The sequence below is a fragment of the Melanotaenia boesemani genome, chromosome 23, assembly GCF_017639745.1.
Source record: "Melanotaenia boesemani isolate fMelBoe1 chromosome 23, fMelBoe1.pri, whole genome shotgun sequence".
Classification (NCBI taxonomy): Eukaryota; Metazoa; Chordata; class Actinopteri; order Atheriniformes; family Melanotaeniidae; genus Melanotaenia; species Melanotaenia boesemani.
In genome coordinates, this window is record NC_055704.1 from 7,334,704 (window position 1) to 7,347,511 (window position 12,808).

The following is a 12,808-nucleotide window of genomic DNA, read 5'->3' on the forward strand; positions in this document are numbered from 1 at the left end:
ATGATGGCTTCATCACTTCATCTGCCTCTCTTCTTACCCTGATGCTCCATCACTCTTGAACAGGGTAAATCTGGACTCATCAGACCACATGAACTTCTTCCATTGTTCCAGCAAACTGAAGCCTTTTTCTCCAGTTAGCCTGTCTGATTAGTGGTTTTCTTATGGCTATACAGCTGTTCAGTTCCAATCCCTTGAGTTCCCTTTGCATTGTTCATGTGGAAATGGTCTTACTTTCACAATTAAACATAGACCCGAATTCTACAATTTTTTTTTTTTTTTGTTTATCTATTTTTTTTTTTACCATCTGATTTCACCAAAAGCTTAAGTTCTCACCGATCACCGTCATTCAGAATTTTTTTTTGACCACATTTCTTCCTGGAAGACCGCTATTCTTCCAGTTTTTAACAATACATTGGGCAGCTCTTAAACTAGTTTTTATTTAATATTGATTCAAATCCACAGGCAGGAGTTTTTATTCAGTCCTGATGAGATCTGCAGTCTCGTACTGTTTCTTTTTTCTATTTGGCTCATGTTTTCATCAGATATTGACATCCCTCAGCTCAAATTGATATGTACTGTATCTACTGAAGTCTCATCCAATGACCTCAACATCAGAACCTCTAATCTGCATTCATACTGCAGCTGGCTGACATTTGCCATCAGTTTCCAGCACTTGATCTGTTGAAAATGGAGCCCATCTCAGCGATTAACATTTTTCTTTGGCCGTCATTCAACAGAAACAGCGTCAGGGCTGTTTGAGAGTTTACAGAGCAGGTCCTGAGAGACATTAAAACTTCTTCGGGGATGTGGGAAAAGGATTACATCTCCCTGTTACACCGTCGGACAGCAGAGATTAAATCAGTAGTTCGGTCACGTTGTGCTGTATAGAGCCCTGCACAGATAAATCCTTAAAGCTATTAATAAAATATTTAACTCCTAACACCTTCTGTCTGGATTGTTGTGAAACGATCCAGGAGAAAATGTAAAGGAGATGGTTTCCTGGCGTTGTGCTGGTCATTTTCTACAGGTGTTAAACTGGAGATGTCTTGAACTGGTTTTCATGAATATGCGTGTCTTTAAATGTAGCATTTTTCTGTATTTTCTCCTGGCGATGGCAGCGCTGCTCACCCACAGATCAGATGATGGAGATTTGGCAGTTATAATGGAGATCAACCTAAAAATGTACAAATTCTGGAGCATTAAAATAGAAAATCAAATTATTGTTTTACTGAGAAGATTTTTAATGCCTTAGATTTTCCCAACAATTAGTGAAGCACAGATGTTTTGTACAGAATCTGCATGGTGACGACTTCTCACCCCCAATTTCCACCACTATTTTGTTCGTTCCAACCTCTGCGGAAGGTCAGTTCAGACCGAGAACATGTCAGGTGCCGAGCACCTGCGAGTGCAGTCCACCTGGCTAGATCCGTGAGATCACAAAATCACAGGAGAAGTTCCAGGATAAACATCTCATTGTCCATGATGAAAAGAAAAATAAACACCTAGACACCCTGACCGATTAATGACATAATGTTTACATAGTTCAGCAATCACACATCTGCACAGGGGCTTTTATTTTGAAATTATTTTTAAAAAATAGAAAATGCCCAATTAAAAACTTCAAAAACCTCCTGAAAGTCTGGAAAACTCGAGATTAAGACCACTTTAAAAGATTGCAACAAAGTCTGACTGCAAAGAAAAGAAATATAAAGAAATGGGGACTGGATCACGACGTATGCACACTACTGAATCTTACATTTTCTCTCTAAAGGAACACACTTTTTTATTCAAAGGAACTTTTGCCTGGCTGATGGTTCATCTGTGCAAGTGATCCTCTGACAAAAGTCACTGCGGCGAAAATGCCAATGTTTCTCATCCTAAATTCATATTGAGACTAAAACACTTTCCACTCCTTTAAGTGGACAAAATGTCTCTTCTTCCCTCTGAGGTGTGTTTTTAAGTGAGAAAGTTCATTTTCACCATTGCACCTCATCTCTTTTCATCTCCTCGTCCTCTTTAATAAAGTGTCTTCACAGAGAGGAAGATTATTTCTGGCTCCGGTTCTGCTAATATTGCCTTCTCACTTTAAACAAGTCTGTGCTGAACACAGCAACATTTCTATTTAAATTGGTTCTAAAACCGTTTGTAGCTCTGGTACACTCTAGGAGAGCTCTTCAGCTACTAAATGCTTCAGCAGCTGAACTCTGAGTGGAAACGGCACAGCAGAGCAAGTTTGAAAGAAGCAGCAGCTGGAAACATTCGGGCTGAACCAGAGAAGTTTTGCAGAGCTTGTGATGATGTTCCTCTGCAGCCATTAATGGATCCTTATAACATAACGGCTTATTGACTAGTGCAGCTTGAGTACTCCTTGACCTCTCTGTTCTTCCATTACTAATTGATCGCAGCTCTTTCTCTCATTATGCATTGATAAGTCGGAGATTTCATACGTCAGTTAATTTAACTTCTGTCTTAAAAGACCTTTATTCTCACCATCTTTAGTACAAATATTTCAAACAGCTTTGTCACAGAAACCCAGATGGAAACTGCAAGCATAAATTGCTCGTCATTTGTGATGTTTTCTTGTTTTAAATTGTCAAATTATAAATTTATCAAACTCCTCTTAAATCAGACAATTGACTTGAATAAAATTAAAAAATTAAGTTTAAATAAAAAGTACTACTTATTTTCATTTAGGTTTTATAATATATATATATACCAAGTTTCTGAATTTTTCTTCTGTCTTCAGTTTGTAATAGGCACCCTCAGATTATTAAATTATTACTTCTCTCCAACATATCTAAACAGTTAAACTATTCACAATGTGGAAAATCGTTCATTTCCTTTTAGCATCAAATCCACTGGTTTTAAATGGATTAACTGGATTTACTTGGTGATTTCAATCCATTCCTTATAGAATTGCCCTAACCTCCAACACTTTACTGCACTTACTTCCACAAACCATGATTTAATACTTAAAGCTAAACATTAATTATGCAGCATTCTCATTTACTTAACTCATTATCCAACAAGGTCAGACTTTTTTTTAATGATGGTTTACGCTTAGTCTTATTTTTTATTACTTTAAAGTTCCCCTTTTCCTTCTTTTTTCCACATATTCTTTAATCTTTTAGTTTGCCTGCTTTCTTGTCTCATAGAGATATGTGAAGAATAATACCTGATAAACTTTATACATCCTTGCTGGGGGGGTAAACGGTTTCTGTGGCAGGTTGTTAAAATGACTCATATGTTTAATTTGAACCCCAAATGGGATCTGCTCTGATGCCAGCAGCCGTTCTGTCAAGAGACTGCCTGACTGGAAGTTTATCAGTGGAAGCGCTCGTTCAGCCTGCATTGAAAAGCTATAATGTCTTGTCCTTTTTTCTTTTTAGACTTATTGGCAGTGCCGAAACATCCGTACGCTGCCATGGAGAACTGGGGGCTAAGCGTCTTCGTGGAGCAGAAGATCCTGTTGGACGCTGAGGTGTCGTCGTCGTCCTATCAGATGGAACTCACCATGGTAGTCGTCCACGAGATCTGCCACCAGGTAAGGAGGTCATCTGCCATTTAACTGGATGATTCTGTGCCAGTGAGATGTGGGTAGACGTTACAGGAAACAGCTGCCTGCTCAGACCGGTCAACGTCTTTTAATGGTTATGTTCTCCTGACCTTGATGGTGGTACAAATCCTAGTATCAGACCAAGTTAATACATTTTTACAGAAAACCTTTAGTTTGCCACCCACAAAGCATTCAGTCAGTTTTATTTCAGGATGATGATTGGTTTTGGAGTGGATAAGAATTCTTACTTCTGTTACTGTGCTCTTCTGTATTTTTTATACTATTATTATTTGTATTTATACCAAAGTCACCTTTTAGTTGCTGTTTGCTGTTTGCTATAGCTGCTGGTTTTTTTTTTTTGGTTTTTTTTCAAAGTTTAGATTCAATTTTTTTTTTCTCTCTTTATATGTGCTTGGTTAGGTTTGGGAAAAGATAGATTTAGGCAGCAGCTCAACATTACCATCGCTCTTTGGTTAAGTTTAGAAAAGAAGAAGAAGACTTCTAATATGTTTCTTTAAGTTTGGAAAACACAATTGTTTGGTTAGGTTTAGGGAATATTTGTGGTTTAGGCAGATTAACATCACCACTGCTCTTTGGTTAAGCTTAGAGAAGTAATTATTACATTTTCTTGTTCAGAATTTTGTTACATTTGGGTAACAAAGTTGCTTCGCAAAGTATAAGAAAAGATTATGTTTAGGTAGCTAAATATCACCATCATTCTTTGGTCCGTTTAGACAACAAGTGTTTAATTTTGTTCTCGTTTGCTGCTTTTTTTCAAGAAACACAGCTGCTTTGTAAGGTTTAGGAAAGCTCAGTGTCATCATCACTCTGGTTATCTTTAAATAAGAGTTTTGTTTTGTTTTTTCCATTTATAATTTTGCTAGATTTAGGGAGCACATTTGCATAGTTGTGGTCAACATTAGTTCAACATCATCTTCATTCCTTGGTTAAGTTGAGACAAGGTGTTTTGATTTGATTTTTCTTTTTTTTTTTTCTTCTTTTTTTGGTCTTTTCCTTGGTTAGGTTTGGAAAACGCTACTGCTTGGTCAGTTTTACGAAGGTTCATGATTTAGACAAGTGACCATCGCCTCCGTTTAGGAGGAGGTACTTTAGGAGTTTGCTTTCATTAGCTGTTTAATTATGTCTGGGAAAGACAACTGTTTGATTCAGTCTAAGAGATGATTTTCAGGCAGCTCGATGCCACTAGTAAAGTGACAGAAGAACTTTTTTCTAATTTCAAACAAATTACATCCAGTCGTGTGGTATAACAATATAAGGGAGGTGTCATTTTATAGATTTCTGAGATCAGGCTTGAGATTTACTAGAAAATGAGACAGATGAAGAAGTAGCATATTACTTTACTGAGAGATGAGCATGTACACTACCATTCAAAAGTTTGGGGTCACTTCCCTATTGAATCTCATGGCAAAGTGACCCCAAACTTTTGAACGGTAGTGTATAAAAGTAATTGTAATGTAATCATTTCTCCTAATTAGAATGGTTAAACCATAGTTCTCAATATGGTTGTCTGTATAAAGCATATGCTCAAATTTGAATGAAATCAGCTAAATATGGGCAAAATATGTCAATTAAAAAGCAATTGTGTCTTCATTTTCATTCTCGCCATTAAATAATTTATTATTTAACCATTCAGTTAAACATCAAAACAGATTTTCCTCTTTCTTTTTATTTGTTATCACAACTTCAGTGGAGCTTGAAACACTGTTTAAGCTAATATGTATTTAAGGCTCCCCAGCTGAAAGCAAGTAAAGTCTACTCTAATCACATAATCAAATGTGAGGCAGCTGCTCTTTTTTTTTTCTTTTTTGAGGTGTGCCATATTATTTTAAATTAATGCAAGGCAAACATAGAGTTTATAAATGTATAAGGACAAATTTACTCAAATTTATGAAAGCCGAGTTAAACACTGTTTAAACTTGAAAGGCTCTGGTTTCATTCTTGAAGATGTAATTAACTGTTTTGTTACTTCGTATATCTCTTATTAGAATAATGTACAAACAGACTATCAGACAGTGGGATTAATGTGTTATTTCCTTCTGTTTATATTCAATTAGCAGCATGCTATAACTATCAAATATTGAATATCTGCTTTTCTGTCAGAGATGCTTTTCTCATGCGGTGCTTAAGTTATTCATCACACAGGTATCAGCTTCATGTTGACCAGAAAAACCCACATGTGCTGTTTCATCAAGTGATGAAGTGAGATGAAACAACATCTGGGCTGAAAATGCTGCTGTGTGGTTTTGGAAATATCTGATCGTGAAGCAAGCTGCTCTCACAAATGCTTTGTATGATTTCTTACAAAAAAAATGGACAGATATTTGTACATATCCTACTGTATGACATACTTAGCCCCTCAGGGCAATGATAAATCAATGCTGGCGCTCTGTTTTTTTTTTTATATCTTTTTCATAATTTCACTGATTTGACAGGTACACTGTGAAAGTGTTAATCTTTAATAATGTATTTTTTTTAATGTCATCAATTAATCTTTATTCATAAAACACTTTTCTTAAAAAGTACCTTAAAGTGCTAAAAACATAATGAACAAACTAAAAAAAAAAGAAAAAAAGACAAGAAACATTTTTACCCATTAAATCCCCCAAAACACGAGCACACAGATCACACATATACACAAGGGTATATTGACAAGGTAAAATAAAAAAAAATAATAAAAACATTGCGCATTAAATATAATAAATAGAATTTGCATTAGATATTTTTGAATGAGCCCTGACGACTTTAATTTACGTGATTAAAAATATTATTTTATTCCCCTATTATCATTTCACCACTAATATTGGTAATAAGACGTATAGTCGGACGAACAACCAATGATGCGCTCACATTGAGTGGGCTCCCGGTTCAGACCTTCTCACTCGATTGAATCAGCATTAGCAGTGGTTATCAGCCTATTTGAATGGGACAGTGGACCATTATCTGGTAGACCTAAAATCCTCAGCATTACGACACATTTTCAGGATAAGCAGCGTAAAATTCAGACATTTAAACTGTGACTAAATCTGGTCTGGTTTGGGTGAAGTGTTCTGGGCACATCCCACTGGGAGTAGGGTCAGTGGAAGACCCAGGAAGGAAATGCTTCTCAGACAGCATGGGAACGCATGGGACGAACGAATGTGCAGGCACACTGAGCTCTTGTGTTGCTAAAAATACGTAGAAAATTTCCTAAATGTTGTGCATAACTTTTTGTACGATATTCTACAAACAGGCAATGCTTCCTGAAAGTAATTAGCAGATAACACAACAGCTATTTGACTCGATGTGTGTACAGTATCTAAATAAAAAATATTTATATTTACTTTTTGTCCTAAATATACCTGAATTTTTAAAACTTATCTGTGTTCATAAGGCTCTCTTATACTCAAATTATATCCCAGCTGGATGTTGCAGCAGGCAGAGGTGTTAAACTTAAGTCAAGAATTTGTTAATTTCAGATTACATAATCACAAAAGGCTTGTTTCTCTGTGTGAGCTCAAACACCCCCCGATTTGAGTCTTTTAGCTTGAGAAGACTCCAGGCTAACCATGGAAAAACTGTTATTTACAAAAATGATTTAATCTTCAGAATCAACTTCTTTCCCAGCAGTTCCCACGGCAGCAGCCAATCCAGTTGCAGGATATGAAGTGGAAAAGCTTGAGAAGCATTTTTAGACTTTATTGGCTATTGATGGTTTTGCAAAGAGGAAATGATGCACAGTTGACACTTTAAACTCTGAATTGTTTTCAGGCTCCAAACCTGTTGAAAGAGTTCATGCCTTTGTACTGGAGTGAAGAGTGACGAGGCATTTTTTTAGAAGTAAAAGCTCTTGACGAGGTGTTGAAGGGTAGATGTGGTTTCTCCTTGCAATCAGTCTGACTGGAGGGAAAACACTGCTGCTGAAGTGTGCTTGATGATCTGTGTCTCTGTTCTGCACTTTTTTCAGCAGTATTTTGGGTAGATTGTGTCTGTGGAGGAGAGGTCAGTGACAATGACATGAAGAAATTTCTTCTCAATTGGAGAGGTATTGCCAAACCAAACAGTGATGCTCAGAGGGTTCTCAGTGAGTCCTCTGCAGTCCTGTGGTGGTTCTGGTCATGATGACGTAAAGTCAAAGTGTTGTGGTCGGAGAAGTAGTAAGAAATAGATGGCATGTACTACTGACCAAAGGGTTACAGCCTGAAATGTACAACCCCAATTCCAAAAAAAGTTTAAATCTCATCAACCCATATTTTTCCCCCATAGAGCATAAACAACATATCAGATCTGATGGCAGCAACACATCTGTAGAAATCTGGAACAGGATCAGCAAAAGGCTGAAAAAATAACTGGTACTAATAAAAACTAAAGGAGGAGCATTTGATGACTAAGTTTTTCAGCGACAGGTCAGTACCAATGACGGGGCATAAAAGGAGCATTTTAGAGGCAGAGTCTCTGAGATGCAAATATGGACAGAGGTTCACCAGTATGAGACAAACTGGCTCTAAAAGTTGTAGAAAAATGTTCCTCAACAATAAATTGTGAAGATCCAACCATCTACAGTGTATAATATCAAAAGACTCAGAGAATAAGAAGAAATCTCTGTGTGCATGGGACAAGGCGATGGTCAAACTGGATGCTGGTGATTTTGAGGCACTCGGGCAGCACTGCATTAAAACCAGACATGATTCCACAAATTCAGGTTAAAGCTCTGTCATGCAAAGAAGAATCCATATGTGAACGGGAACCAGATACACCACTGTCTTCTCTGGACCAAAGCTCATTTAAAATGGTCTGAGGCGAAATGGAAAATTATTCATTCTGGAAAGCATGGATGCCGTGTGCTGCAGACTAAAGAGGAGAGGGAGCATCCAGCCTGTTATCAGACAGGTGAAAAGCTGCATCTCTGATGGTATGGGTTGCATTAGTGCCGACGGTGTGGGCAGCTTCCACATCTATGAAGCTCCATCAATGCTGAAAAGTACATGGAGGTTTTAGAGGCACATCTGCTCCCATCCAGACAACGTCTCTTTCAGGGAAAGCCTTGCAGATTTCAGCAAGACAATGCTGAACCACATCCTGCATCCATCACAACAGCTTCACAGGACAAAAAATGTAAAAACTTATATATATTAAATATGTAGGCAAGTCACATGGGTTTGTATCAGATTGTCTTGTTTTTTGACTAAACACATGAGGAGGATTTTTACATTTGCTGTGTGTTTTAGACGATAAAAAAGCAAAGTTTATGCTAAAATGCCCCCTCCCACCACACCCACCCGTCCAGTGAGGCAGATAGGAGATGCATTAGTCTTGTATCCCACACTGCTGAGCCACCCTGAATGCCCGCTAGGTAAGTTCTCTCCCTGTGAGAGTCCTGTTTGGTGTTTTATGGCAATCGGTAGGAAATATGCCTCCTTTAGTTTACAGACGGACACAATATGCAAACATCGATGCTGTCTGGTGTTTTGCTGTTTGTGGTTCTCCTTTGTTTGTAGACGGGATTTCATGCTGCGTACTTCCTGTTTTATCACGTGAAGCAGAACTGATCATTTTTCTGTTGTTGTTATGAATAAATATGCAAAACTATCTTCCAATCCTCTCAAACCTTCACCAAAAGAAAAGCTGCTGTTTTCAAAGGATCCTTTTTACGACTTCAGTTATCCCTGAAGGAAATTCTTTTGTTCCAGTTCCAACGTTTGTCTCTACTCATTATGAAGGAGATGAGTTTGATCCCCTCTGCTTGTTGTCTTTGGTTTGCTCATTAGCAGGATTTTTCAAAGGTATTTGAACAGATTTTTAGGGGAAATTGAGTGTAAAGTACGTCTGATACGTTTTGCACTCCTGAACCAAACAGAAAAAAGCATCATGAAAAGGATAGTGCAGCTTTGGCAGGAAGAAGCTGAAACAACGTGACGTTCTCTGTAGTTCATCTGCACTGATGTGTTTGTGGTTAATCAGACTCCTCACCGTCCACCAGTAAAACCCGTCTTTAAAACCCACTTTTACTTGTTTATCTTTTTAATTAAATTTATGTTGTTTTTGTTTTCATTTGATTTATCTCTGTTGTGCAGCACTTTGTTTGCTGTCAAAGTGCTTTAGAATGAAATTGATAGGAAGAAATGAGAAGGTTTTGATATAGTTTTTGAAAAGAAAGTTAAAATTTTCTTTAGCTAAAAATGTGCAAAATTATTTAATTATAAAATTCCAAGTTCTAGGGCAGAATAAACGCAGAAAAAAATAAAAATGAAAAATAATTTTAAAAAATTACATAAGTAAAAAAAAATCCATTTAATGAAAAAGAAAATATATAAATAAAACTGACTGTTATTATTATTATTAGTATAATAATAATAATGATAATAATAATAATATTGAGAAACTCTCGCTTTGTGTTTTTTATTGCAGCTTATTAATAAAAAGTAAATAAACTTACACGAAGTCCTGACATGAAACACTGTAAAATTTTTTGATCAGATGGAAATTATCAGCTGATAAATGGAACCTGATACGAGTCAGAACAGCCTCGACATGAGCTGTTTGTGTTTGTGTTACAGCAGTGATGAGCTCAGCTGCCGTCTAACACACAACAGCTGAGAGACACGAAGACGTCTTTGAATATCTAAAGGTTCTGGTGAGAAAAGACGAGGAGGAGAGAGAACCGGCAAGTGAGCTTAAAAAAGGAAGACAGATGGAGGAGAAGGAGAAGAAGGAGGGAGGGAGCGGAGGAGGCGGAGAGACAAAAGAACAAAGTGAGGAGAGTAAGAACAGAAACGACATCTGTTAAACAAGAATAAGAGGAACTAAAAGATGAGTAAAGACAGAAAGAGAGCAGAACGATGTAAAAATATCCCAAAGTCTCTGTTTCATTCAGTTTTTCTGGTGATTTTTCAAACATGTAGCAGTTTCTCCTCCATCTTTTTAAATCCAGCTCCACACGGATTCAAATGCAAACAGAGGAATATTGTGCAGGTGCAAGTTCAGACGTCTCAGGTTGGATCATCCACTCAGAAAAGTCTTCTCTGTCCGGCTCTTTTACAGGTTATTGATTGTGGAGGGCCCATTCATTAAGTCAGGGAAAGTCATCTATAGAAGAGATGAACAATGTCCCCGGAGATGTGGTAGTACTTGGGTTACACCATTCTAGGAGCAAAAAATAAAGCAAAATTGAAAATGAGAACGTCTAAAAAAAGGCGAGTCAGTAAAAAGTTGCAGAAAGCAAAAAGGGAGACAAAACAGATGAAGTCCAGGCCCAGATCTCCAACTTGTAGTCTGTAGAACCCTGATGTGTTTGCCTTTCATTTAAAAAAGCAAGTATTACTACACTCCTTTACCATTGTATGGAAGTCACATGTGGCCATTTCTACAATTATTTATTTTTTCAAAGCAATTACTCTGAGTAAGTCACATTTTCTCTTGAAGTGGCCTAGAAATTGTGCTGTTAGCGCCTGCTTTAATTGGTCATGTGACAAACTGGTTTTGCATGCATATAGGAAGGAACTATCTTTGTCTGAAATATTACAGAGTTGGGTCTTTTGTGCATGAATTTAATTATTTGTGATTTTATTCGTGATTTAATTTGTGTGACTGTTTCAGTGGAGATTCATCAGAAATACCTGGAGGGATCTCTTTGTAAGGATTCACTGAACAGAGCCAAGTAATTAGCAACAGATGGTTACCACAAGCTGAGGTCCGAAATCCCAGTATGAATCAGTACAGAAAAAAGTGAAAATGTAAAATAAAATATTAAAAAAAAAACAAAAAAAAAACTATTTTGTATGGTAAATAGTCTGTACTTATATAGCGCTTTTATCTGACGCACTTTACATGTACATCTCATTCACACACACATCCACACACTGATAGCGGAAGCTGCCATGCAACCTGCTCAACCACGGCCCATCAGGAGCAATTAGGGGTTCAGTGTCTTACTCAGGGACACCTCAACATGAGCTCGACGGGCCAGGATCGAACCAGCAACCCTTGGGTTACGGGACAACCTGTTAATAAAACTAAGATTGTTAGTCATCAGCATTCCCAGTCTCTCATGCACCACCACAGTTGCTACAACTTGTTTTAATACTGATTTAGGCTCCGCCACCCTCTTTAAAATCGTATCTCTTAATGCACTCTACCTGTCAAACAGTGAAACATCTATACACAGTTCAATGGTTCACAATGTTGTAGCTGACCTATGAACATGCTAGTCCTACTGGGTTTTGGTTTGTCTCGTTTGTGGAGACAAATTATTAGATTTGATTCCCACATTGGATATAAATTTAAGTTTGTTTTCTTATTAGTTATAAAACCTCTGTGTTGAAAAATGTAAGCCCATATCAGAAATTTTACTTCCACCACCACACATTTATCTCAGACATCTCCAAACATTGTGTTTTAGTTAAGTTATCTTAGCATCTAAACCAGTCAGAGTGATAAAGTAATCAGTGTTGTGTAGGAATGTTTTGATCTTTAAAATGAAGAACTCCAGCATAAATATTGCAGTGCTTTCCTTTACTTTTCCTGCAGGATGTGGCCTCATACTGAATTTTCTCTGCTGAGTTGGGATGAAAGCTAGCTTGAGGCTATTGCTGCTGTGCTGCGAAGTACAGACTGAATAAAAATGCTAAGCTTCAGTGTGTGATGCTCTACAGGACATTAATCTTATTTGGCATTTTGTAAGAAACACAAAAAACAAAATAAAGCAGTAATTGTCTTTAAGGTTTTGACTTTCTTTCACTTTTGTTTTTGTCTTTTTGGGCATTTTTCTTTATCTTCTTTTTCAGTTTAGAGGAGAGACTGAAAGAAAAGGGAAAATCATCATGTTTTCCAGCAGCTTTGCCTCCATTTCATCCATTTATCTAAGCTTCACACTCTCATAGACACAGAGATGGCTGCTTTAAGCTTTGAATTAATAACTACTACAGCTGAAAGAAGTTTACTGGAAAGCAAAAGAAGACATTTAGTTGAAATCTTATTTAGTGAGAAAGGATTTACATCTTTTTTTTCATGCATGTGCACATTTGTGCATGTTCATCATTAAAATTAGGGATCGATTCAGATTGTCACTTTCAGTTTGATCTCAAACTGAACAGGATAATATGAAAGTCCCCATGAACATACATCTCACTGTATAGATCAATGTCAGGACAAACAATTATAGAATTACAGTGTGTTGCAGGCATTTCCAATAATGACTTCCATATTCTGTGAAGAACAAATCAGTGTTGGGGAATCTTTCTTCAATTAGACATGTAC

The 12,808-nt window shown here is 37.1% G+C and overlaps 1 protein-coding gene across 1 annotated transcript in view; it reads left to right on the forward strand.

Annotated features, from left to right (window-relative positions):
• LOC121634490 (thyrotropin-releasing hormone-degrading ectoenzyme-like) overlaps nt 1-12,808 on the forward strand; it is a 290,942-nt gene that overhangs the window by 133,774 nt on the left and 144,360 nt on the right. The window contains exon 5 of the mRNA XM_041977162.1: nt 3,390-3,544. Within this exon, the coding sequence (XP_041833096.1) occupies nt 3,390-3,544 (155 nt within the window). The remainder of the gene's footprint in view (nt 1-3,389; nt 3,545-12,808) is intronic.